Source organism: Chrysoperla carnea, chromosome 2 (genome assembly GCF_905475395.1).
Source record: "Chrysoperla carnea chromosome 2, inChrCarn1.1, whole genome shotgun sequence".
In the NCBI taxonomy this organism is placed as follows: Eukaryota; Metazoa; Arthropoda; class Insecta; order Neuroptera; family Chrysopidae; genus Chrysoperla; species Chrysoperla carnea.
The window spans coordinates 40145930-40170526 of record NC_058338.1 but is presented as its reverse complement, the minus strand read 5'-3'; the positions used below and the strand labels follow the sequence as shown (position 1 = coordinate 40170526).

Genomic DNA, 24597 nt, shown 5'->3' with positions numbered 1-24597 from the left:
GTACATTAGTAAAAATCATCTTACTTATAGACCATCTTACTTTTGCATATATATTAATCGTTGAAAATACGTTCGAAAATTTTCCACCTTCTAGTTAAAAAAACGCAAATATTTCTTTGCTAATTCTAAACAGTTCGAACGTTAGAATAAAAGAAACCCGGTTTAAGTACAGTTACATACAAATATTTCAAATTCACCAAAGGAAATGTCGAAGATGACTGTTCTGTAAACCACTTAAGTTAACGAATATTAAACCTATGGTAATGCAAGAATATGCATTGATGGTCATGTAGGTACCACCTAAGCAGTTTTATGCCATCAAGCTTAAATTGCTTAGAATTAGAAAAATTATTATTATTATTACCTATGCTATTTTTAGGAAGAGATATCTTGGAACGGCTCAATTAAATCAAAATCGCTCTGGAAACTTCTAATTTAAGTTACAGAGATTTCGTATATAAGGTCAATAAGACGAAAGCTCAGGTGGTATTTAATATACGAAAGGTTTTTTGCAGCAAAAAGGAGTGAGTGTCATCTGGCCACTTTTCAAATATAATTTTTTACAGCAAAGAGGAGTGAGTGTCATCTGGCCACTTTTCAAATATAATTTTCTGCAAGTCTATTGATCCCTTAAAAATGATGGCACCTATGGTCCAATCCAAAGTCTTTTATATATTATACAAAGTCAGAGTATACCACAGAGAAGCATTTCTCGCAAAATCTGTGTTTATAGTCGTATACCTACTTTACAAGAGTTGCAGATTTATTACTCTGACCAGGGTAGACGGTTTTCATAAAGTTGCGCATAGAGCTAGAAAATTTTAAATTGTTGTTACAATAAATTTGAATATGCCGGCCACGGGTTGTTCGTCCAAATGTATTATCTGAACACGTTTAAAAATCGTTTAATAATACTAATAAAACTAAAAATCAAAGACGACCAAACCGCTAGGAAAATTGAGTAAACTAGTATAAAAATTCAAATCTGGCACTACATTATCAGTTTAGTTAATCATCCAGTTTTTCTGCTTATAGTGTTAAATTAGAGCAGTTAAACTGTGCAGTTAGAATTTACATGTTTGAAAATAATCAACAAAATTTAAAAGTACTCATAGAAGTTTCAATTACCTACCCTAGTTCATGGTTTTTGTCCTTTAAATGACAAATGTTTTTTCTTAACAGTTGAGATGCACTGAGTTTCAAAAAAATGAAAAACATCTAACACGTCACGTTTCTAAAATATTAGTTATTTTTGTTTTATAAAAAAGCTTTAACAATATTTTTTTTTAAATATTAAAAATGAGTCGCGTAAGCTTTTTCTTCTATTCATTTGTATCTCTTAAAATAGACCAGCAATAATAATTTAACATGACCTGATTCCAGTATCTTTCAAAAGGAAGTTGGCAAAATGGAGGATAAATGCTTAAAAGCTATACTATGCATGAGATAGATTAGGAATAATGGAGCATAAATACTTAAAAGTTATGCTAGTATTATCTAAAGCCTTGAAAAAGTTAAAAAATAAGTCTTTATTTAACTATAGTATGAAAATAAAATGTAATAGCTTGACGTTATTAAAATTTAAAAAATGTATTTCTGTTTGTATTTGGTTATTGCCACTAAATGACACTATCTAGAATTCCCTGTAAGGACATGATTTTTATTTGTTTAAATTTTATTTTGTAAAATAGTCTATTTAAAAAAAATTAATTTTCATTTAAGAATTCACGCATTGCTTTATTGACGGCTACTGGATCATCTTGTTGCACATAATGACTGCCACCTTTTATAATTTTCGATTTTAAATTAGGAACAACTTGTGGCATAATATCAACGTACGCAACACTTAAAGCTATATCTGCATCACCAAAAATAAATAATCCAGGAGGTTCTTTTTCAACTGGTCGTTTGACTGTTGGATCTGTTGTAAATAAGTTCCTGTAGTAGTTTATTGGAGGGGTTAAAGCACCTGGAAACAATATGAATTTAATTTCGTTAGAGAGTTCTATCAAATCAAAGTGGCTCTGAGCAAGAAATATATACTCTCTTTTGCTTAGTGCCACTTTGGTTTGTAATATGTATATCCTGAAAGCTGGCTGTATATCTAAGTCATCTTATTAATAATAACTCTACCATAAGAAGTCTTGTCGAAACTGAGCACCGATATGAAATAAATGGATCCAATGAATAAACCGTATAGAGAATCGGTATGAATTTTCCACAAACGGGTGATTAACCGATATATAAAATTTTAATTTTTTTGTATCATATTCATTTTCACTCTATCACAAAAAGAAAACGAAAAAAAAGCACTTGATTTACCATTCTAAGTATTTTAACTATAACATTATATGGGAATCACATGTAATGTTTGTTCTAATTATTGTAATTTAGCCTTATTCCGCTTGTAGTGTGGTTCTATATTCCGCGAAATCTATTTTATCTTTTGGTATTATTTTAAACAATCAGCTCTCAATTTGAATTATTGTTACGGTATCCTTTGAGGTGTAGTGTCCACGTACCTGGTTTGCTGAACGTATATTTATATGCCTCAATATCTTCTTCATTTTTAACTTTATTCGGACCAAATGCATAGATGTCATCCATTAGTTCAAAATCATTCAAAGATACATGTAATTCTGGGAAATATGGCATTTGATAAAATATTACATACCTGAAATAAACATAGCACTTAAAAATTTGTAAATAAACAGAATTCAGAATTTGAAACAGTTTTATTTAAATAAAACGCCATAATATTAGAAGTTTGGACAAAACTAACGCCTGTCTTGCTATCGTATAATATAATTAATACTTAAGATGGATTCGAATGTGCATACGAGAAAACCTAATGTTATATACCACTCCAGTTCGTGACTCCAAAATAATTACCTGATTTCTACTCACTTATTTATAAGCCCGCGAGTGGGGTGTAAAAATTATGAGTAAAATTAGCAAAGAAGCTAAAGTCAATTAAATTACGATTTTTGCCCCAATTTCTTAGATAAACTTTTGTATCATATGAATACGTATTTCGACTGCCAAGAAGTCATCATCAGTATGAATTAGCTAATCATAATAACTCTTATTGTGTATATTACTCGTTGCTAGTTTGGCAACGGTCTGCACATCCTAGAAATCGAAATATCCTAGAGATCTCAATTAGTATCTTTGATCATTTTTATACTAAAGTCAATTAGTTGACTTATGAGCCAGAGCTATGCATATACTGATATACCTTATCAAACAACAAGGTAGTACCACTTAATAAGATCTTGGAGTCGCGAATATGTACTAATGGGTACATCATTCATCATTAAGTTTTTGTTTAAATAGAAGGGAAAGTAACTACGAAATGACTGTTTTTGTTTAAGTTACGCAACGAGAAGAATTTACGAGAAATGATAAATGTCTAATGTTTAGTTATTTTTGTAAGAAATATTTGAATTTTATTTATGAATCTGGAAAGTTACGTAATAGTGGGTTAGGATGGTATGACTGTCTAATGCTGTTACCTATGAGAACGGAGGGAAAAGATACATTGCAAAAATGCATAAAGAAATGGATGTTGGGTACGAAAGTGACTTATTAGTAATGAATCCTATGTAGGTATACTACGATAGTTTACGTTTATGCGTTTACAACACACATTTAGTTTCTTTTTATGCGTTATCCTAGACGTTTATACACCTTGAAGGTTCATTTACACAATTTTTAAAGCCATAGGCATTTTTGATCATTGATAGTTTGATTAGAATTGAATTATCTAAGATGCTACCTTATTTACTCACCATGATTTAGAAAATTGAGTTTTATCAATTTCCATTAATTTATCCCATGCATCAGTGTGTGGAGCATTCATTATTACATATTTTTCTACCATATCAGCGTATAAATCTAAAAATGACCAGCCAACAACTCCACCCCAATCATGAGCAATCATTATGAACTTTTTACGGCCTAAAGCTTCTACTAATTCTTTGATATCTCCTGCTATATCAGCAATTTTATAATCGCTTACTTTTGGTGGTTTACTAGTATCGCCATATCCTCTCATATCCACGGCAACGCACCTCGAAATAAAAATAATAATGGTTGTATTAACAATGCAGAAAAATAGACACATTAGAGACACCGAGAAAGTTAAGTCTAAAATCTATTTAATGTTTATGTTATGCATATCTTACAACTCCTTGAATCCCTACTGAGGGCAACGATAATTAGATATCACCTAGCATCTGTACCTCATAGTTTATCTTAAAATAATCATAAACTTGATCTGAATTGATTTAAAATATTTTAAGGACTTACCAATATTCGTTATGAAATTCTTTCAATTGATGTCGCCAAGAGTACCAAAATTCTGGAAAACCATGCATAAATACCATTAAAGGCTTAGATTTGTCCCCAGCTTCAACATAATGCATTTTTATGTTCTGAAAATATTCAAAAAAACTTTTTGAGTCAGTCTGGATAGAATGTAATATTATTATTTATTTAATCACTGTCGGGAAATGTAATTCACAAATTAATGATTTTAAACTTACTTTTAATTGTATATGGGAATGATGCCCAACCTCTGGCATAAGTATTTTAGATGGTGGTACTCGACGCTCTTTAATTTTCCAAAATTTAATTCCACGTAAATAGTAATACAATAATTGAAAACAAAATTGGATTGTATAATATAAGGATAATGAATATATGACACATAATTGCAAACAACCTAATTTAGCCATTTTTTATAAAAGTATAAATTAACAATACCTATTACTTAAAAAAAATAATACATTACTTAAAAAAAATAATAGTCTTTTGTACAGCGTTTAAACATTACAAGTTGCAATAAATGCTGACTAATTTAATCGTATAATTTTATCAGTGAGTGATGTCCCTTGCTAATTGTATGTAATAATGATACTTTAAAAATGTTCGATAAAATTAATAAAAATTAATTGTATTATACATGTTGACTTCAAAGTCAAACAGGGATAGATATTTTAATGTTTAAAATTGGTTAAAATGTAATGGTCCGAGAGCCCGACATAAAAATGTGGAGTTCATTTCGTTAAGGATGATATTTTCAGGAAACATAGTAGATACATAAAAAATAATGCACTATGGTTGGCTTCGAAAGTGGTTGATACTATGAAAAAATTAAAGTAACATTTATCATTGCTTGAAATTGTCACTAAATAAAAGCTGAAATTCTCCGCTATTAGAATAGAAGAAGTTTCAAGATTCCTTAGCCCAAATTGCTAGGAACATCCGAATTTGTATGTTCTCGTAACTTCGTATTATCTTATAGAAAACTTTTAATTAGGAAGTTTTAAAGTTTCTGAGCCAGATAGATAAGTTAAAACTTTCTTTGATTCAGAAATGTGTTTTCTAGAAATTAAATAATATCATTTCTACTTAGCCGGGGTTCATTTCACTTTTGACTACAATGAAAGAAAAACGACTAATAGTGCTTGTGTCAAGGTAGACATGCAAATATTTTTAGTTTTTTCTTTCATTTAAACAAAGATATATTAATAGTTAGATAATTTTGTTCAGCCCGGTACATGCAAACATAATAATTTAAAACAATATATCATCTAAAAAGGTAACATTCCACGTTGATAAATGGATAAAAATACAAAATGAAGGATAATTTTTTATAGAATTCTTACAAGTGTTATTTTTTGAGTTGTATATGGAGCGTTCTGTAACTATTTCATTCGGAAAGAATTGTAAACAGGATAAACTTCCAGAAAAAGTCGAGGTTTAACAAACTATGGCTAAAAACGCATCAAAGGTAATTACGAATTTGTAGCATTATCCTAATGTATTCAGGAATATCAAAAAGTTTTAGGAAAATAAAAGCCTGGAATATAAATTTTAGCGAAAAAGACTTCGCCAATGGCAGCATTACCAAATGCTATCCAACAGGAGGTTTCTTATCCGATTTTGTGCATCATGTGTGTATGTGTAAGTAAACAAGATGATGGTGGTTTATAAGAAGAGATCCGTGTTCAGACTCTTATTTTCGATATTCTTAAATGGGCAAGGCTAAATGGCTGCCTACGGAGAAATCTTAATTTAATTCTATAATAAGAGATATCTTTGAGATACGGCCGATTCTAACTAAGTAATACTGAGCGACCAGTTCAACTAAGAGCGTCTTTAGCTGCTAATAACCAAACAATATCAACTAAAAATTGGAAACAACACTAAAACGACTGCTTAATCAATAAGTCTGTGTGGTGATTCGTACCAAAATTTTCTTGGAGTAACAAATATGATGTCTGTTTTAGTGTACCCCAGATTTCACTGTGCCCCACTGAGTATAATGTAAAATAACCCCAAATTGATTCCGAATATTTGAGAATAGACTCAGTAACTGTGACTTCAAGTGAACAGGCCGCAGTAGACGATAAAAAAAGTTATCAATATTTTCTAGATAGGTTTGTAATCTTCATAGTAATAATTCATAATAATATATTTGAAGCTGCCTAATAATAAACATAATAATACCTGAAGTCCAAAGTGAATATACAAGCAATAAATTAATTTAATCTCTTGAGAAGGAACGAAAGTTCAAAAAATTCCGAGATATTATAAAAAAACTTAGTCATACACTAATAATAAAATTATTTATTATTATTTTTTAATTATGTTAATTATAGTCTGTTCTACCACAAACCAAATATAAAAATTAATTAAATTAAAATCATTTTAAATGCATGTGAAGAATGTCGTAAAAAATTTACAGGCCTAATTTACGAAAATATTTGAATTTATTAGATATCAAAAGAAAAGAAAAGATTTATTAGAAAAACATGGCAGAATATTCTTGAATCTTTTGAAACTTCAGGCAATGATCCTCTTTGAATCAGACAATGTCGGGCATTACTTCATCAAACCAAAAACACAATAATAATTTAAATAATAAAAAAATTGCTTTGGATCAAAGTACAAACAATAATAAAAAAAAAGATAATTGACAAAACCATGATATATTGTATTGAAATAAAATTATTTTAATAAATATAAAAATAGGATGAAATTATACAGTTTATTGTTCATAAATTACATAAAAAATATTGAAGATTTCAAGGTGTAGTTTAATTTGCATTATTCCAATTAAGCATTTAAATACATACGGGGTATTTCTGAAAGGTCTAAACAACGTTCTACCGGATGTAGTCCAGCTAAAAAAAAATCGATTTAACTAGACTTGCCTTGGTACCAAGTCGTTTTGTTTGGGACCTAGGCGGCTAACTCTATAAACTGGAAATACTAATTTGCCAAAATTGGGTACATTGACATTGTTTTATAGGACAAGAAAATAAAAGTTAAGTTTACCATCAATTCATCGACAATGAATGTGGAGTTTTAGATTATAAGCCCCCATATTTCTAGGCCCATGAAAGTAGCCAATTGAGTGTGTTGAATTTAGATTCAGTAAATTGTGTAATATAAAAAAGATACTTTTGGTAATAGTTGTTTTTTCTTTTTTAACTTCCCACTAAAGGAAGTTATTGTAATGGGTCCGATTTTCTAGTTCAGCTTTCATCCACTTCCAATTGGTGCATTCTAAGAACGATAAAAAGTGTTTTATTTCTATCTACCCGGAAGCTATTCCGGTTTTAATGCTTTAGAGCTTTTTAATCTCATTTCATAATTAGTGTTTTTATTAAAACCTACTTAATGCCTGTCTTGGATATTAACATTTGTTTTTTGTTCTTGATTTTTTAAAGAACTATTTGTTCTATTCTATTCTATTTCAACATTCTAAAAGAAAAAGGATTTTTTCCCGGGCCACCGTTATATAACTATATACAATGGATGCCCAAATAACAGCTGAATAAATTGACGGGATAACAAGATATCAAAAAATAATTTGCATAAAAGTTGCTAGAATTTTTGCGGGACAAAACATGGTGCTCCTGAATTTGGAAATTTGTATTTGATTTCAAAAACCCACATATAAACTCGCTAGTATAGTTTCAAATTCATTTAGATTATACTATTCTATTCTATCATTTCCTTTTAGACATAAACTTTAGGTAAAGATTAAAGTTGCTTAATCCAATCTTTTAACTCTAATTTTTTTATAAACGCAATATTCGATTATAAATATCACTATAGAGACACCAATACCACAAAACAAAACCTGAAAAGCAAAATAAATTTCAGTAGCTCCTACTTCAACAAATTTAGCATTAGAAATTCCACATTTTGGTTGCGGGCTATAATATCTTGATTCGAATTTTTGTTGTAATCCAGTCTCTTCCAGACGAATTAATCTACAACAATCAAATATTTGTAATCTGTTTAAAAATGCAAATCTTTTTCCACTATTTACTTACCCGGTTCGAAATATCTCAATATAAGGAGATTTATGTGGAGTTGCATGAAATATGGATGAAATCTTAAATAGAAAATTTTAATATTTTAATTTGTTTAAAACAAACAATAAACCTTTAAATTTTTATTTACTTCACCGGGTGTAAAGATTTCTTTAAAGTCGCATTTTTCATATTCTTCATATGTCTTGGATACTGAATCGTATATTAGACCTGGTTCTCCATAAAATGCAAAAAAATCATTTCTTATTTTTTCTACACCTTTTGCGTAAGAATAAAATTCATTTGGACCACTCTTCTTTTCGAAAATCAATTTTCGTATAGGATGAGATGAGTTCTAAAATTTACAAACGAATTATAATTCGAATTATGAAAATGCTTTAAAATATAATTTTCATTACAATAAACATTGTTCTTGAAAATTCAAAATCTAGAAATCCAACTTTAATTGGACTTTGTAAAAATTCTTCAACTGTATCAAGACCCGAAGCGGTTCCTTGTAAAAGAACTACAATGTTAGCTGAATATGATGTATACATAAATAGCATAACTAAAAGTACAAAAATTGTACCAATGCGTCCTGCAATAGTTTCTGGTTCCTTCTCAACACCTTAAACAAAAAATTTTAGAAAATATTTATTATTTAAAGCTTTTACTAACCTAAATATGTATAGAAAATGTTTTAGTATTTCGTTTTAGGTAGTACGAGCGCCAAGGAGAAATTTATGAAAACATATCCATCTACCATCTACATCCATCTACCGTTTTCCCTTAAGACCAATGTTAAATATGCCTACTTTTGAAGTCATTTATTTATTTAAATATTCGGGCAAACCACCCTCCCTAAAGTTTTCAGAATTGATTTAGACTTAGTTCAACTTCATATACAAAAAAATCAAGCTTTTATCCAAAATAACCCTTTCGCTCGTACATCCTTAAATTGGAAGAAATTATTTAATACTTAGAAGTCTCAAAATGTCCATTTTCATGTTAAGTACATGCTAAATTTCATTACATTTTGATAATTATTTGTTGATTAATATGTTTTACCAAAAACAGGGCTGTTTCTACCGATGATTCAATTTGATCATTCATTTTGATCAATTTGATTGTATGATAAATTCATTGAAATTTACTTCATTTGATTACTTCATTTTTCTAATAATCAGTCAAAGCTAGGTTTATGTATTAAATACTTTCATCGGTTTAAAACATGTTAAGCCTTTTGGCAACGTTTTTCAAATTAGATAAATGAATTTACCTTGTTGGCATAAAGAACCTACAAGAAACAGCGAAGTGGATGACCATCCTTGTAATGACAAAGCATTGTTCATGTTTTGTTTTTCACCTTGCTAAAAATATGCAAACAAATGATATATTCATTAATTCTCCAAAACAAGACACACTTAGATACAAATATTTAAATGGATATAATATTTTTCTATAAATATGTGCAAAAAAAATAAAGTAAAAGAACCAAAAAGTAAAAAAAAAAATATTATAATGTTTAATAAAGAAAGATTTAGTACCAATCTAGCTCGTCAAAAGGCAGCCCACGTAAATTTATTCAGGTAAGTAAAAAAGAAAAGCAAAATAGAGTCAAAACATAAGCAACCATTTATAATATGTAAAATTCAGGCTAGAAACTATAGATTTAAGATCTATTGTGTTCATTATAAAATTGATCATATAATCGATAAATTTTTAGCTTGAACTAATAAGCAATTTTTCTCTCTATGGTAAAAATCGGCTATAACAACGCTTATAGAGACGAAAATGAAAGATCCCGATCAAAACTCCATGTAAAAACATACAGGGTGTCTTTCAACTTTTTTAAGTTGACATGTGCTTGAATATCGATAAAAATGCTTCCTGTGAAAAATTTTGGGTGTATGTATAGGCGCACATCTTACGCAGGCATTAAACTTGATCGATTTTAAGTACACAACCCCATTTCCTGTTTTACACGTCTAAACACCAACTTAAGAAGAAATAGCTGAAAGCTGAAATATTAGTTACAAAAACCATAGGAAATTTGTTTAATACTTGCAGTTAATTTAGCTTCTGCTATGAACATATACTTCAACATTAAAAACATCAACAATAGCAGAGCTCCACCAAAAATCCATACTTTGGCTTGGAACGACAAAGTTAGAATGTTACTCACTAACGAAAGAGGCGGCATTCGAAATACGAAATTCACACGACACTTGAATGTTCTACCGATATAACGAATCATATCGCATCGTTTTCGTAACATAGCTATTCCTGAACCTACAAATTTTTTAAATCGTAATTGATTATTTTCATTGAAATTTCAAGCAATTTTTTACCAGTAACATCATCTTCTCCTAAATGTACCCTTTCTATCATACCAATCCATGTCCCATTTGGTAATTGCCGATGCCAAGCATCGACTACATCAAATTTTTGGGTTGCATTCATGTAATAACATAACAATTTATTAAGAGCAAATGAAAATTTATTAATGGTATCTTTCTGACGATTGCTTAAAAATAATAAGAAAATTATTTTTATACTAATTTTTTTTTTAATACAGCAGGTTCTGCAAGAAATTGAGCATGCAAAATATGGGAACCAAAATCTGTTGAGTGATTGAAATAGCTAAAATCGTCATGAACGCAAAAACTCATATTATCAGGTTGAAAAAAAATGTTTCAACTTCATGAATGCCGACGAAAAATAAGAATTAATTTTTTGATACCTGCTTTGATTTTCGAAATATCGAAAGCTAAATATTAAAAAAAAATTGCCCATATTTTGAGAATTATTCCAGTATCGAAATATTTTATTACTTTTCGTTTTATATTGTCTAGTTATAACATAATTTCCCTTCAAAATTGAAAATGTATATATATATATATATATATATATATATATATATATATATATTTATAATTTGTGTACCCACTACCGTGCTCATACATCGGACAGAACCAGACTTTATTCGACATTATTCTTATTATATTTGTATTTTATGTAGGTGTTTTGGGATGCTAAAGTTCATTTACACAAAAGATGTGGTAATATCCTAGCTCTGATTTTGATTATTTATCAAAAACAATAAAAATTTTTAATCCTTACACAAAATCTTCGAGATGATTCAGTGTATCTTTCGAAGTGAAATAATATGATTGTTTCATTTCATAGCCATTCAAATTTCGCCGTCTTTGTGTAATTACTTTATTAGATCTTTGGTCGAAAATTCCGTTATGCTTAGTCCAAAATCCAAATGTTTCATTAACTTAAAAAGAAAATTGAAGATAATTTACTATATTCATGATATTTATGCAACTTTGTCGAAAATCTATATACATAGGTACATGCGTATCGAGGTGGCAACAGTATATTGATATTATAAAATACTGATTAAAGATGTTTCGATCATATGTCGATATAATATGTTTTTTAAGAAATATGGATTTAGAGTAGATCGTAACATGGCAAAATAAACACAACTCGTGTTAATAGAAGTAGGCTTGGCACTTATCACTAAGGTGTAAAAGGGAGTCACGGCAGAACTAAAACAGATAGATGGACGAAACCATCAGATATCTATATTTTTGGTAGGTTACGCATACTACAAAAATGGAGGTTGAATTAAAAATTGATTGATATATTTGAATGATTTTTTTCTAGAAAAGGCATGGAAACTTTTCGTAAATGAATAGGTTGTAAAGTATCCAAATAAGTCAATATTTACATATTACGACTGTATCAGATATACCTTCTTTAAAATTAAACCGTAATAATAAAAAATGTTTAAATTGTACCTAAAAATGTCTCGAATCTATTTTTTTTATATTGCTGATTTAAATTTATTCGCCCTTCATCATATATTTTCGCTATAATAACATTGCTATCAATATCCAATAATAAAGAATCATTTACGGTCCTTGTGTTTTTTCCAAGCAAAAGAACCCATTTATTGGGTGACACAAAATGTTTTGTCGAGTTTGCCTAAAGTAAACAATAAAATTAACAGTTTCCATACATAATATCAAATTTCTCTTAAAAGAACTAATACTACTATCTTCCCGTGCATGGAATAGGAATTTGAATTCCGGTAATAAGTTTCTTTGGAAATATGAAGTAGTCTTCTGCGAACATGAAAAGCAAAAATAATAAACAATGTCGATAAACTCAAATAGGTACAATACTATTACTTGAGTATGTTCAAACAATATCACCGCATGATTACTTGAATGGTATAAAGAGAGTAATTACAATCCTAAACATACTTTAACGAAATGGAAGCTGTAGGTATTTTCTTTAAAGTACACTTGGTACCAAAATAAGGTTCTGCCAGGTGTAATTTTTAATAAGAAAGTTTTGGGTATTGATTATTAGTGAATTACCGAAGGAGATGAAGCAATTTCTTTTATACTGATGATAGAATTTTAAAAAAAATTTCTTCAAATGATCCTACCTCATAGATGTCAAAAATGACCACAGTTAAAATTTATATATATAAATGTATGTATCTATACGTTAATGTGTCTGTAAGCTCTCTAGCGGTCGAAATTTAAGTTCGATTTGAATAAAATTTTGGATCAAGAAGTTTTGTTATTTGAAAGGTCAACTTCCTTAATGAAAAAAATCGACTTATAGACAAGGGTTGGGGGAGGTGGTTTACGCAAATTACAAAAATTTGGATTTTTTCCAAAAAAAATTATTTTTGTCTGCCCTACGAATTTTTTTATCTTTTCACACGACCGGAATTTTGAATTCCCATTCCATATACAAGAAACTCAAGAGAATGGTTTAACTGCTGGTTCTAAAACATTACAAATGATATTTACTTCAATTAAAATATTTTGTGCCGTTGGACAATCCATATCCAGAACTCTAACTATTTGATGGTCTTCATTTTCATTTAAAAAGTCTTTCGGATATTTTATAATGTTAAACTGATTGTTGATCCATAATTGTTTTTTAGTTTCAAAATCTATGCAAAAATGTTAAATAAAACAAATTAGATTTCACTCACGTACAGAAGGGAAAATATTTGTTTAAAAATTATCCTGTAGCAAATAAAATAACGCCTGTTACAAATTCTTTCAATTGTGCTTGAATTATGCGCCGCCGATAATTGCTAACCCATAAGCGGATTGTCATACTTTTACAAACGGTTTGGAAGTTTTGTGTCAGTGTCCCCAAGCTCATAAAGTTGTATTTAGGTAGCAATTAAGAATATATAAAATAACATGGTATGGATAGAATGTAAAGCTTGCTAAATCAAAACTCAAAATCTTTGACAATTTTTATAAACTATTTATTATTTATGCGTTTCTCTTGAATTGTTTGAGATTAAGTGTTACGTTGAAAACATTCTTTTTACTGTGGTGTTAACAATTAACACACACAGACAGTACTATATTATAAACAAATGTAATCTAAACAATTCTAAAAAGAAACAAACAATATCGTTTTATAGTAAAATATATGCAATGGAACATACGTGACAGTTCTAGAATTTGTTAGACTATACATTAATAATTACAAATAAAATATATGCAATAGAACATACGTGTCAGTTCTAGAATTTGCTAGACTGTTGATTGTGACTATATAGACGGAGAATAGTGTGCGATACAGTCAGATTACAAAAAATGAGATTACAATAAGTGAGATTACAATAGAGGAGATTACAATACAGACTCTTCAAGTTAACTACAGAACGAGTAAAATGAAAAACTCAACTATCAGCGTAACATTAAAATAAAAGTATTGTGAACTTATTGTGTTATTGTATTTGTATGTAATTATTTGAGTATAGACAGTTGAATTTTTTTTTACACAAATTTGATTACCTTAAGCCCGCTACATTACAGACCATCCCATTTTGATGTTGTTAAATTTAGGATTCTTTATTCGCGCATAAATATAATACTTACCTATTGGAAAGCAAATATATAGAAGAAATCTTGTATTCTGCTCAAATTTAAAATAATCTCTTATAAAACCAATTTTCATTTGATTTTCATGTGCTTTATTCGTTGAAAGTATACAAAAATATGCTAAAAGAAAAATACTCCAACGACAATACATCGTGTATGTTTACCAATAATTTACCATCAACTACTTCGTTTTAAAAATATTTCTATTTTTATATTCTCGATTTTCCAATATTTTTAAATATAGAAATTAGTATTTTTAAATTGGTATAGGTAAAAATAAAATCTAATTAAAAACATCTGCATAATAACTTATAATGCAGATGTTTCAATTTATACCACGCATTTAAATAAGTTGAGTATTAAGTATTACGACAATGTCCACGCGCCTGTAACCGGCGTTATTTTATTTGCTACAGGATAATTTTTTTTATTTTACATTTTTTTGTAAATTTTGCAACAACAAAACTAGTATGGATCAACAATCAGTATAACAATATCCGAAAATTTTTATACCATGCATATATGTAATATTATGCAAGGTATACTAAGTTTAGTCCCAAGTTTGTAACGTTTAAAAATATTGATGCTACGAAAAAAAATTTTGCTATAGGTGTTCAAAGAATCACCTAATTAGTCCATTTCCGGTTGTCTGTCCGTCTGTCCGTCTGTCTGCCAACATGATAACTCAAAAACGAAAAAAGATATCAAGATGAAATTTTTACCGCGTACTCAGGACGTAAAAAGTTAGGCCGAGTTCGTAAATAAGCAACATAGGTCAATTGGGTCTCTTGTAAACCGTTTGATATAGAACAAAAGTTTAAATGTAAAAAAATGTTCCTTATGAAAAGCAAAACAACTTTTGTTTGATACATTTTTTCGTAAACATCACTGTTTACCCGCGAGGGCGCAAATTGTATAGTATGTATTATAGGGCAATATCAGTTATATTAGTTATGAATGTGTGACATGTATGTATGTGTAATGTGATAGAGTAATCAACACTGTTTTTTCATGGTATTTTAACAGTTAACTCTGTCAATTGTTTGTTTTCGCTTGTTTATATGAAAATGAAGACCAACAATAGTTAGAATTCTGCATATGGATTGTTCAACGGCATAAAATATTTGAACTGAAATAAATAGCATTTATAAGGTTTGAGAATACATTAAACCATTGTCTTGGGTTTCTTGTATATGGAATGGGATTCAAAATTCCGATCGTAGGTTCTCTGGAAACATTTGGGTGTGAAAAGATAAAATAATGAATACCTAAACGTTCTTATTAAAATTACACCTGGCTGAGACTTATTGTGATACCAAGTGTATACTATACATGAAACATGAGTATACCTACAGCTTGCATTTCGTTTAAATATGAATAGTAAATATATTTAGTCTCTCTATCCCATTCAAGTAATCATGCGGACATCTTGCTCATACTTACTCAAGTTGTAGTCTAGTTTTTGAGATTTTCGATATTGATTATTTTTACTTTTCATGTTCTCAGAAGATTACTTTATAATAAGAACTTTATTATCTTAATTATCTTAAGAGATCACGAGAGGTGTATTAATAGCCAGTCAAGCTCTGGATAATAGGGATTGGATGGGCGTGGTCTGACGTTAAGCCAGGAAGAGAGAAATAGAATGATATACAGGTAACATTTGATTTGTAAAATATGAAATATACAAATTTTAAAAATGAAAAACAACAATATTTGAGTAAGCAATCTAAAGCGCTTAACTGAAGGAGATCGAAGATCAAATAATACAAAATTAAAACCTTTCTTTAATTAATTTTCTGACCTAATTTACACATTTTGGGTCCAGGCGTTTGTTATCAAAAAGGAAGATTCGCAACTAGATGTTAAAAAATCCTAAACACAAAATTTCAACATTTTATTGGTAGTGGTTTTTTGATAACGCGAAACACGCCTTATACGTGCACTTTGTTGAAATTGTTTGAACATGTATTCAGATGAAAAAGATGAAGATAAAAATTAAAATGGATATTTCCTTGCTAATCTGAAAACTGAAAATTTGGAATTGCACTAAATTTTTTACTTTGTGCAAAGATTTTTATCATTTATGAGAATTTATTCTTAATTAAAAAATGTTTTAGGGCTCGTCATAATAATACCTACAAATTTTTACTGTTTTTTTAAAAGGGCTTTGTTTTCTTACTAGAAAACCATACATTTAAATGTATCTTACTATATATTTAAATATAATTACTGAAAAATGTAATATAAATATTTTGTACTTATTATTTCAGGGTGGGCTTATTGATTCTCACGAAATCATTAGAAGCACGTTATAAAAATTAAAAGAAAAATAATTAAACAGGGAGCTTTTAGCTTTTAATTACTGAATTCTGATTAAAACCTATTAATTTATTTGAATTATTGTATATATGTAATTACCTATTTGAATTTTTTTAAGTATTTAATTTATTTGTAATTTTTATAGCGTGCATAAAATCGGGTTCATTTCTCGGCGTAGTATTTGTACTTATATTTTCTATTTTTTCGAATGATAAATAGTCGCATCAATGAATGTTTTTAGTCGGGAGTCCTCAATGACAGCTCCGATTTTGATGATTTTTTTTTCATATTATTTCTTTTTGTACCTATATTATTTAAAATCAGAAACATTTCAGATGGGAGAAATAATCTGGAGGGGGAATAGGCAATGTCTCGGCTGATATATCGACGCCCAGCCTGAATCGCTGATGATAGAAGTTTGGAATTTCAAAAAGATATTAATTTTATACTAATCGAACGTAACGAATCGAATCTACATTACTTGACAGATTTCTTGACAACTTTTTGACTGATCTTACATTCAATCATTTATTGTAAGACTTACGTCCCTCAATGATTATAAAAATCAAAAAAAGTAAATAAATATGTGTTTTCTCATTTAAATTTTTTTTTTTTTTTCATTTAGGTACAGCATTAATTACACAGTAAATTAAGAAGCATGGCTTGTTGGCTTACGTAAATAATTAATTACATCAAAAATATTTAAGTTTATACAAAAAAATATTTTAAATTACAAATATAAGAAAAAAATCATTGCTTACAAATTTAAAAAATATAAAGCAATATCGATTTTCTTCTAGGAAAACCAATTTTCAATAAAATTAAAGTACCCATCAGTCATGAGGATCTAGTAACAGATCAGTTTATTTAAACTCAATTAATAAATTGAATTCAACTAGGTACATACAATTAAATAATACTTATTCTTTTAAAAACGTTCGCATTATTTCATTCACTTCATTTGGAATTTCTTGATGAATAAAATGTCCAACATTGTCTACTAATTTTGTTGTTAAATTTGGTACGACTGTTGCAGTCATTTGAACTGAATCTTTAACAATATACATATCGTCTGAACCAAATAAAAACAGACCTTGAGGATGTGAATCGTTTAAAACAGGCTGCTTTTCGATTTTATTAAATGGGATATTTCGATAATAATTCAATGGTGATGTTAGTGCACCTAAAATATAAAAATGTACTATTAAAATAGGTTTTTAATTGAATTTCATATCAATTTAGCTTTTTTCGAAAATGTGCCAAATATGTTCAAAAGAAAAAGAAAGAAAAATATGATAGAGGCTTTATTGGACTTGGGTTGCAAAAAAGAAGTATATATATAATTCGATGATATTTTTTGCCACTATTAATTGCCAATAACTTAAAATATTAAAGAACAGAAGATAGAAAGGTATAAATTACTTGTTGAAATTTAAGATCAAGAAAGCAAGAAAAATTTAGTTAATATCAGGAGGATACATTTAAAAAAAACTACAAAGTTTCGCTCTATTTAGCCTTGTTAACTTTTAACTTTTTTATTACGTTTCGTCTTACCTGGTTGACTAAATGTATATTTATAAGCTTCAACATCCTCTGGTGTTCCAAATTGTCGAAATAATGTATCAAAGAATTCAAAATCACCAAAGCGTAACGAAAGTTCAGGTAAGTATGGTAGCTGAAAGAAATTCACATACCAAGCCATACGACGTTGGGTATCATTAGTGGCGTATAACTTTCCATAGACTTTATAATGTGGTGCATTCATGATTATATATTTATCAACTAAATGCGGATAATTATCCAATAAAACCCAACATACAGCACCACCCCAATCATGTCCGACAAGTATACAACCATTATGATCTAAAAAAGAAAACAATTGTTTTAATAAACTAATCGGAGATGTGAAATTTCTCATACAGAAACGATATCTTAAGGAATTATAATCGGAGCCATTGTGTTTTTTAATTTAATTTAATACCCAACACGAAATATTCTCAGAGGAAACACCGCTTTTTTCAACGTTTTTATGGATTTGAAATGCAGTTCAACCTTTTCAAATTTGTCTAGAAGGTTGAAATTACGTATGTATTAAAGTTGGGTGCTCCTATCTTTTTATGTCGAAATATTGGGATTGAGAATTTTTTCGCTATATTATAGCTTTGAACATATGTACAGACCAAAATTGAGATAGATTATCAAAAATCGTTATGTAAGCAGTAAAGTTGAGTTAATGTCTAAACTCAAGAAGGTGTCTTTTATCGGCGTCAATTTCCCAGCCACCTTTTTCCATTTTTATTTCAATATATTTTGTTATTTCGCTGTCTTTATGGCTTTGAACATGTATATACAGCCTCACCAAACTTATGCCCATATTTCTTGTTTTCAAAAAATGAAAAAAAAATCCCAATGTCCCATGAAAATATGAGTTTAGTGATGCTGCACAAGTTTGAGGACAAATTTTAAAAAAATATTCAAAGTTTATATCGAAAAATCAATACTTTATCGAAATCGATATTTTCACCTAATTCCTAACATACTTGGTTTCCAGTAAAATATCTATCGGAATTCTCAAATTTAAAATAACAAATTTATGATACTATTTTACCGATAATATGCGAAAAAAATGAGAGTTTATATTTATTTGAGTAATTTTCCGTTTATAAATTAAACAGAGTACCTATTAAGAAAATCACGTTTTCACACGTTTTTTCTAAAAAATAAATAAATCGCAGTTCATAAATAAAAAAGGTTTGACGCGCCTATATTTACAATTATGACTTGCAATTTGTAATTGTAACTACAATTTTTGCAATCCTTGATTGTGGTACATTATTAGTATAGGAATTAGAATCAAAATTTCACCATGAGCTTGAAAAATTTTCGAAATCGATGGAAACTGGGCTATAAGCAGTTTATAGAATGTACAAAAATAATTGTAAATGTAAATAAGGATAAAAAATCAGTTTTTCGCATATGAACAATCACAAACTTTTGTGATTCTATAGTGACTGCGCCTACAATCAGTTTGTTAAAATACCGTAAGTGTGCCTGCCAGTGACTCTAAGCATTAAATTGGGAACTTAAGACAACGGAATAGTTGGTCAAAGGTCAGGAAGTTATAATATAAATTATAATGTAATTATCTATCATACCTATTATGTATTGTGTAATTACTGCACTCAAAAATTGAGGAGCGTCTTGAATCAGATAAGAGTATTAGACGCATTGAATGAGATATGATAATTCTTAGCGCAAAGCCAAAACCCAAACATATTACCAAGATGACTCAGATTAAGTTATTTTAACTATTTCGATATGAACATAAAATTTCCGCTTTGAATCTGCTTTTGACAGCAGCTTATAAACATAAATTAGTTCTTGGAACGACAGTAGAACAAAGATTTATTTTTAATCTTTCTGTGCATTATCGGAAATTGCACATACAAAAATAAAAATTTACCTTAAAACTGGCAGTTCCATCAAAAAATATATGTGAAATAAATTCGAACAAAATGCTATTATCAACAATTAATATTTACCTATTTTTTCAATAAATTGGCGTAAATCTTCGACAAGAGTTAATAATCCGTAAGGGGTAGTACCTTTAGGTTTATCGCTGTCTCCATAGCCTTTCATATCCAATGCTACACACCTTCGAAATAAATAAGAAAACAAGTTAATAAAAAGTAGTAACAAGTAAGACAAGTAAATAGAATATTTCCAAAATGAATTTAGATGTCATGATGAAAATAGACACCGTTAAACTAAACTGAACTTTTACCAACTAAATTCAATATTGATATCACCTCCAAGTTGCATCCGGAAATCCTATTTCAAAAAGGGTAATATATAGGTACAACAAAGTTTTACTTTCTCATAAAAATGTAATTGTATTTGTTTGAAATTTTTTTTTTCGAAAAAACAGAAATTAGGTATACTTCAACACAAAAGAATTTTGCAACTTTAAATTTTGCATTTTCTTATTGGTTGGAATAGTTCTTAAGTTCTTACATAGTTGTAAACAAAATTGTTAAGACTTAAAAATTATATCTAAATAAAAAAATAATATTTACCAATAATCTTTAGAAAATTCTTTAATTTGATGCCTCCAACTATACCAAAATTCTGGAAAACCATGAACAAATAACATCATTGGTTTCGATCGATCCCCAGCTTCCACATAATGAATTTTCACACTCTAAAATAAATTTGTATTACACATAAAAAATAAATTAAAAATCATCTCTCAAAAAATAATTTACATTAACGGTTATATAACTATGTGTTCCAACTTCCGGATGACTCAAACATTTTGGTGGAATATTACGTTCTTTCGATTGTATAGCTTTTAATGGATTTTTTATCATTCGTATAAATAAATTAAAAACCACTAAAATTCCATAAAATACAGCCATACCATAAAATAAAAGTAATTTTACTATTGATTGTTGCATCTTGATGATAATTGTTGACTAAACGACCTCGTGTTTGTTGGAATTACAATTGTGTCGTTGTGCGTATTTTTTATATGATAATTAAGATTGAATAAATCCCTACTATTTAAAACATTTTTATTTATTTAAGTACACAAAACTATATACTTTTATACTCAATAAATACTCAATCACTTGTACATTTATATTACTGTGTTATTACAGAATAACTATTCTTACACAGTTCCAATTTGTATTTAAAATAACAGTGCAAATAATAAATTGCATAATTCAATCTCGAACTCTGTTAACTTCTTTCTTTATTATCTTCAATCGTCTGTAAAAAATATTATTATGATGATATAGAAATGAATATTTTATTATATAACGTATTTTTTTTAATAAATAACCTTGTAAACAAAAACGTGAGTTTATTATAGTTTCGTTCTTGTAAATATTAGCATTTCAATAAAGTAGATTTAAATTAAACAATTCAGTTTTATAAATTCATTCATAAAGAATTTTAATTATAAATTGTTTATATTAAATAAGATAATTTTAAGAAAAAAAAATTTGATCCATTTATATCCAATATAATATATCCATCCAATCAACGCAAATTCTAAATATATCCAAATATTTCTATAGCGACTGTTTTATTAAATAAAATACCACGATAATATTATAGAGTGGTCTCAAGCTTGAAAAACGGGTCGGAACACAGGACGACACTCACATCAGTTGAGATTCTCTCCCAAAACATTTATAAATTACTCTGTTAATTCTCATTCACGTTTACTACGGAGCATAACGTTTAAACGATAGTCGTATTGGCTACGCAATTTGATTTCACAAGTACCGTACCATACCTAGAATATTATATACACTATAAACCTCATTATAACAGGCAGCGCTATTAATAATAAGGCTTCGTTAATATGAATAAAAATTTCAACAAGGCCATGTGTAAGCAGGTAAATAAAGCTGCATATAATTTTTGTATAAAGTTAATATCCTTTTCTTAATACGCATTTATTTTATACGCAAATTGGGGAGTATTGTATAATTGATGTGTTTTAAGATATCAATTAAGGCGGTTTCAAAGAAATTTTCAGGTAGTTGAAAGATATATTAGGTATAGGGTTGGGCGGGATAAGCAAAGGTATAAGTTGTGCAATCAAATTATATCTACACATTGTACAGAGTATTCATAGCAACAACTTAAGTTGACCTACATTGAACGAGTGAACAGGAAAAACCATTTATTAATTTTAACAATTTTCTTCAAAAATTACACTGGTGTAGACGCTAGTGTAACTGTACTCAGTAGAAAATTACTTGTACTATAATTTTAAAGTGTTAATAAATAGGTAAATTACTTTTACTATTGTGGTAAAAGTGGATTAAAATGGACAAGATAAGATATCTAATGTCTAATTATTGTACATAATATTATAATAAAATTTATTTAATCTTTCTAATACTTTTTACTTTTTTGATGCAATATAGAATTAACTAGCAGTTACTTGCCTACTTCGGACGATTCCAACTTTCTCTAAAATAATTTTCCTGTACCCATTAGCCGAAGGAACGTATTTTCTGGCTGCATTTGACTCCAAAAGTAATGGAAGGGCCAGGTTATGTTTTATGTGGTACTTAAATAAATTTACTTAAGCTGAAAACTGTTATACAGATTGTGCATTGCATATAAATAACAGTTATGACTATCAGTCAATTAGGTGTTAGAATAGGACTGGTCAGTCAGCCTTTATGTATGTACAATAAATAAATAAGATTAAGTTATGATTGCCTTAGCATCTCATAAAAATATTATACAGCTTGTATATTGCATATAGATAACAGTTATGACTATCAGTCAGTAAAATATTAGAACAAGGCTAGTTAGTCAGTTCTTATTTATGTCCAATAAATAAATAAGATTCATTTATGATTTCCGTGGTGAAAGTAGCTGAAAATTGTTATACAGCTTATATATTGCATATAAATAACAGAAATGAATTTGATCCCCCGAATCTCCCAAATTTGATCTCCCGAAATCGTGTAATCCCTTCCGACTCCCTACTTCCGAATTCAAAATAAATTCTCAAGAGTTTAGTAAAAAAAGATATTTTTTGATCATTTGTTTCATATTCAGGAAAATTCGACAATTCTTAGCAGCTTTTATTATAAGTAACTTGAAGCATAAATAATTAAATATTTAATTAGGGAAAAACTGGGCACGCAAAACAAAAATATTGAACAGTAATTTAATTCGGTGATATAATTAGATAAACATCACTACTATCTCCCGACTTTCTGGTTTATCTCTCGATTCCGCGAAACTTAGAATTGGCAACCCTAAACTCATAGTTTTTTAAAATCTAATTTATCTAAGTATTTTTTAAGGATTGTAAGATCGCAAAGAACAAGTTTAATAATTTTTATTCATAAAAATATAAAAGAATTGTAAATGGTAGTATTTTTGACATTTGACTGATTTGTCAGTACATTTAACTTATCAGTATACAGTGTAGTATTATGGCTTGATTTTAAGAGCTTTGGAGGACATAATGATAGATCTAAATGGTTAGGACTCAAAAAAAATTTCGTTTATTCAGGTTCCACATCTCGGAAATACTGAATGGTCCAGTCTGGTTTATAGGAAAGAAAAGTTTTGTATTGCACCCAATTACAACTTAACCAACCACCAGACGGTTAGAACTCAATTTCCAGGCTGCATATCCTTTACTGTATTAAAAATATATAATTTTAAATTTAAACCCTTCATTAAAATAAGGTGTAGAGGGGAGATGGAGGACTCTGGTGTAACTATCTCTTCTCATTCCTGGCAACACATTTTCCTAATCCTTTACCAGACTATACCCACTCAAACTAATTAACTTCAACCATCAGTTTACACCTTTCAGGGACGGATATTTTTAAACAAAGTTTTAAAAATAATAACAATACAATAAATTTTATTAAATTAAAAAAAAAAAAAGAAAAAAAAAACATACATTTTTTACCAAGATATTCAACCATTTTTAGTTAATTTTTAACCATCAAATAGAACTGAAATGATTTTCCATTTTAATAAAACACTTTTTTCTTTCAAAACGGTAATCAGAAAAATAACGTTGTAATTAATGATGTTGTCTTTACGGTGAAATATGGTACAATAACATTGTATGAAACTAATTCATGTGTAGCACCCAACGTGTTTATCTCGTGATAGGCATTATTGCAATATTGAAATTTTAAGATTGTATTGAAATTTAAATTTATAAAAATATTGATAAGAATTCTGAATTCTAATATAACATAGTCTGGATGTTATTAATTTTTATCTCACAAACGATTAGAGGCGGTTTTATGTTTACTTTTCTATTTTTGATTACAGCAATTTTCAAATGTAGTAGTGCAGTCACTACAGATTAGAACAGATGAGTGATTTCCAAAGAGGTCTAATGCACCCCCATGAGTCCACGATCACTTACCAGGTTAATAATCCAATCATATTAGGGTGTCGCCTCGGAATCTAACGGAATAAGCTGGAATTTTGTACAA

At 28.7% G+C, this 24597-nt stretch overlaps 3 protein-coding genes across 3 annotated transcripts; all 3 read right to left on the bottom strand.

The window, feature by feature from the left end:
• Positions 1 to 1574: 1574 nt before the first annotated feature.
• Positions 1575 to 4873, bottom strand: LOC123293361 (epoxide hydrolase 1-like). The gene is made up of 5 exons (XM_044874152.1): positions 4548 to 4873; positions 4312 to 4436; positions 3792 to 4073; positions 2523 to 2674; positions 1575 to 1969 (listed from the first exon to the last, which is right to left on the bottom strand). The coding sequence occupies exons 1-5, from the start codon at positions 4737 to 4739 to the stop codon at positions 1707 to 1709; spliced, it is 1014 nt and encodes a 337-aa protein (XP_044730087.1). The 5' UTR covers positions 4740 to 4873; the 3' UTR covers positions 1575 to 1706.
• Positions 4874 to 6149: 1276 nt separating this feature from the next.
• On the bottom strand, positions 6150 to 10796 carry LOC123292690 (glutamate receptor 1-like). Its single transcript, XM_044873403.1, has 8 exons — positions 10685 to 10796; positions 10402 to 10625; positions 9613 to 9703; positions 8753 to 8961; positions 8485 to 8688; positions 8355 to 8416; positions 8146 to 8291; positions 6150 to 6193 (listed from the first exon to the last, which is right to left on the bottom strand). Exons 1-8 carry the CDS (start codon positions 10794 to 10796, stop codon positions 6150 to 6152), a joined length of 1092 nt encoding a protein of 363 aa, XP_044729338.1.
• Positions 10797 to 17420: 6624 nt separating this feature from the next.
• On the bottom strand, positions 17421 to 21359 carry LOC123292364 (epoxide hydrolase 4-like). Its single transcript, XM_044872993.1, has 5 exons — positions 20860 to 21359; positions 20671 to 20795; positions 20137 to 20249; positions 18149 to 18457; positions 17421 to 17777 (listed from the first exon to the last, which is right to left on the bottom strand). Exons 1-5 carry the CDS (start codon positions 21049 to 21051, stop codon positions 17515 to 17517), a joined length of 1002 nt encoding a protein of 333 aa, XP_044728928.1. The 5' UTR covers positions 21052 to 21359; the 3' UTR covers positions 17421 to 17514.
• Positions 21360 to 24597: the final 3238 nt, after the last annotated feature.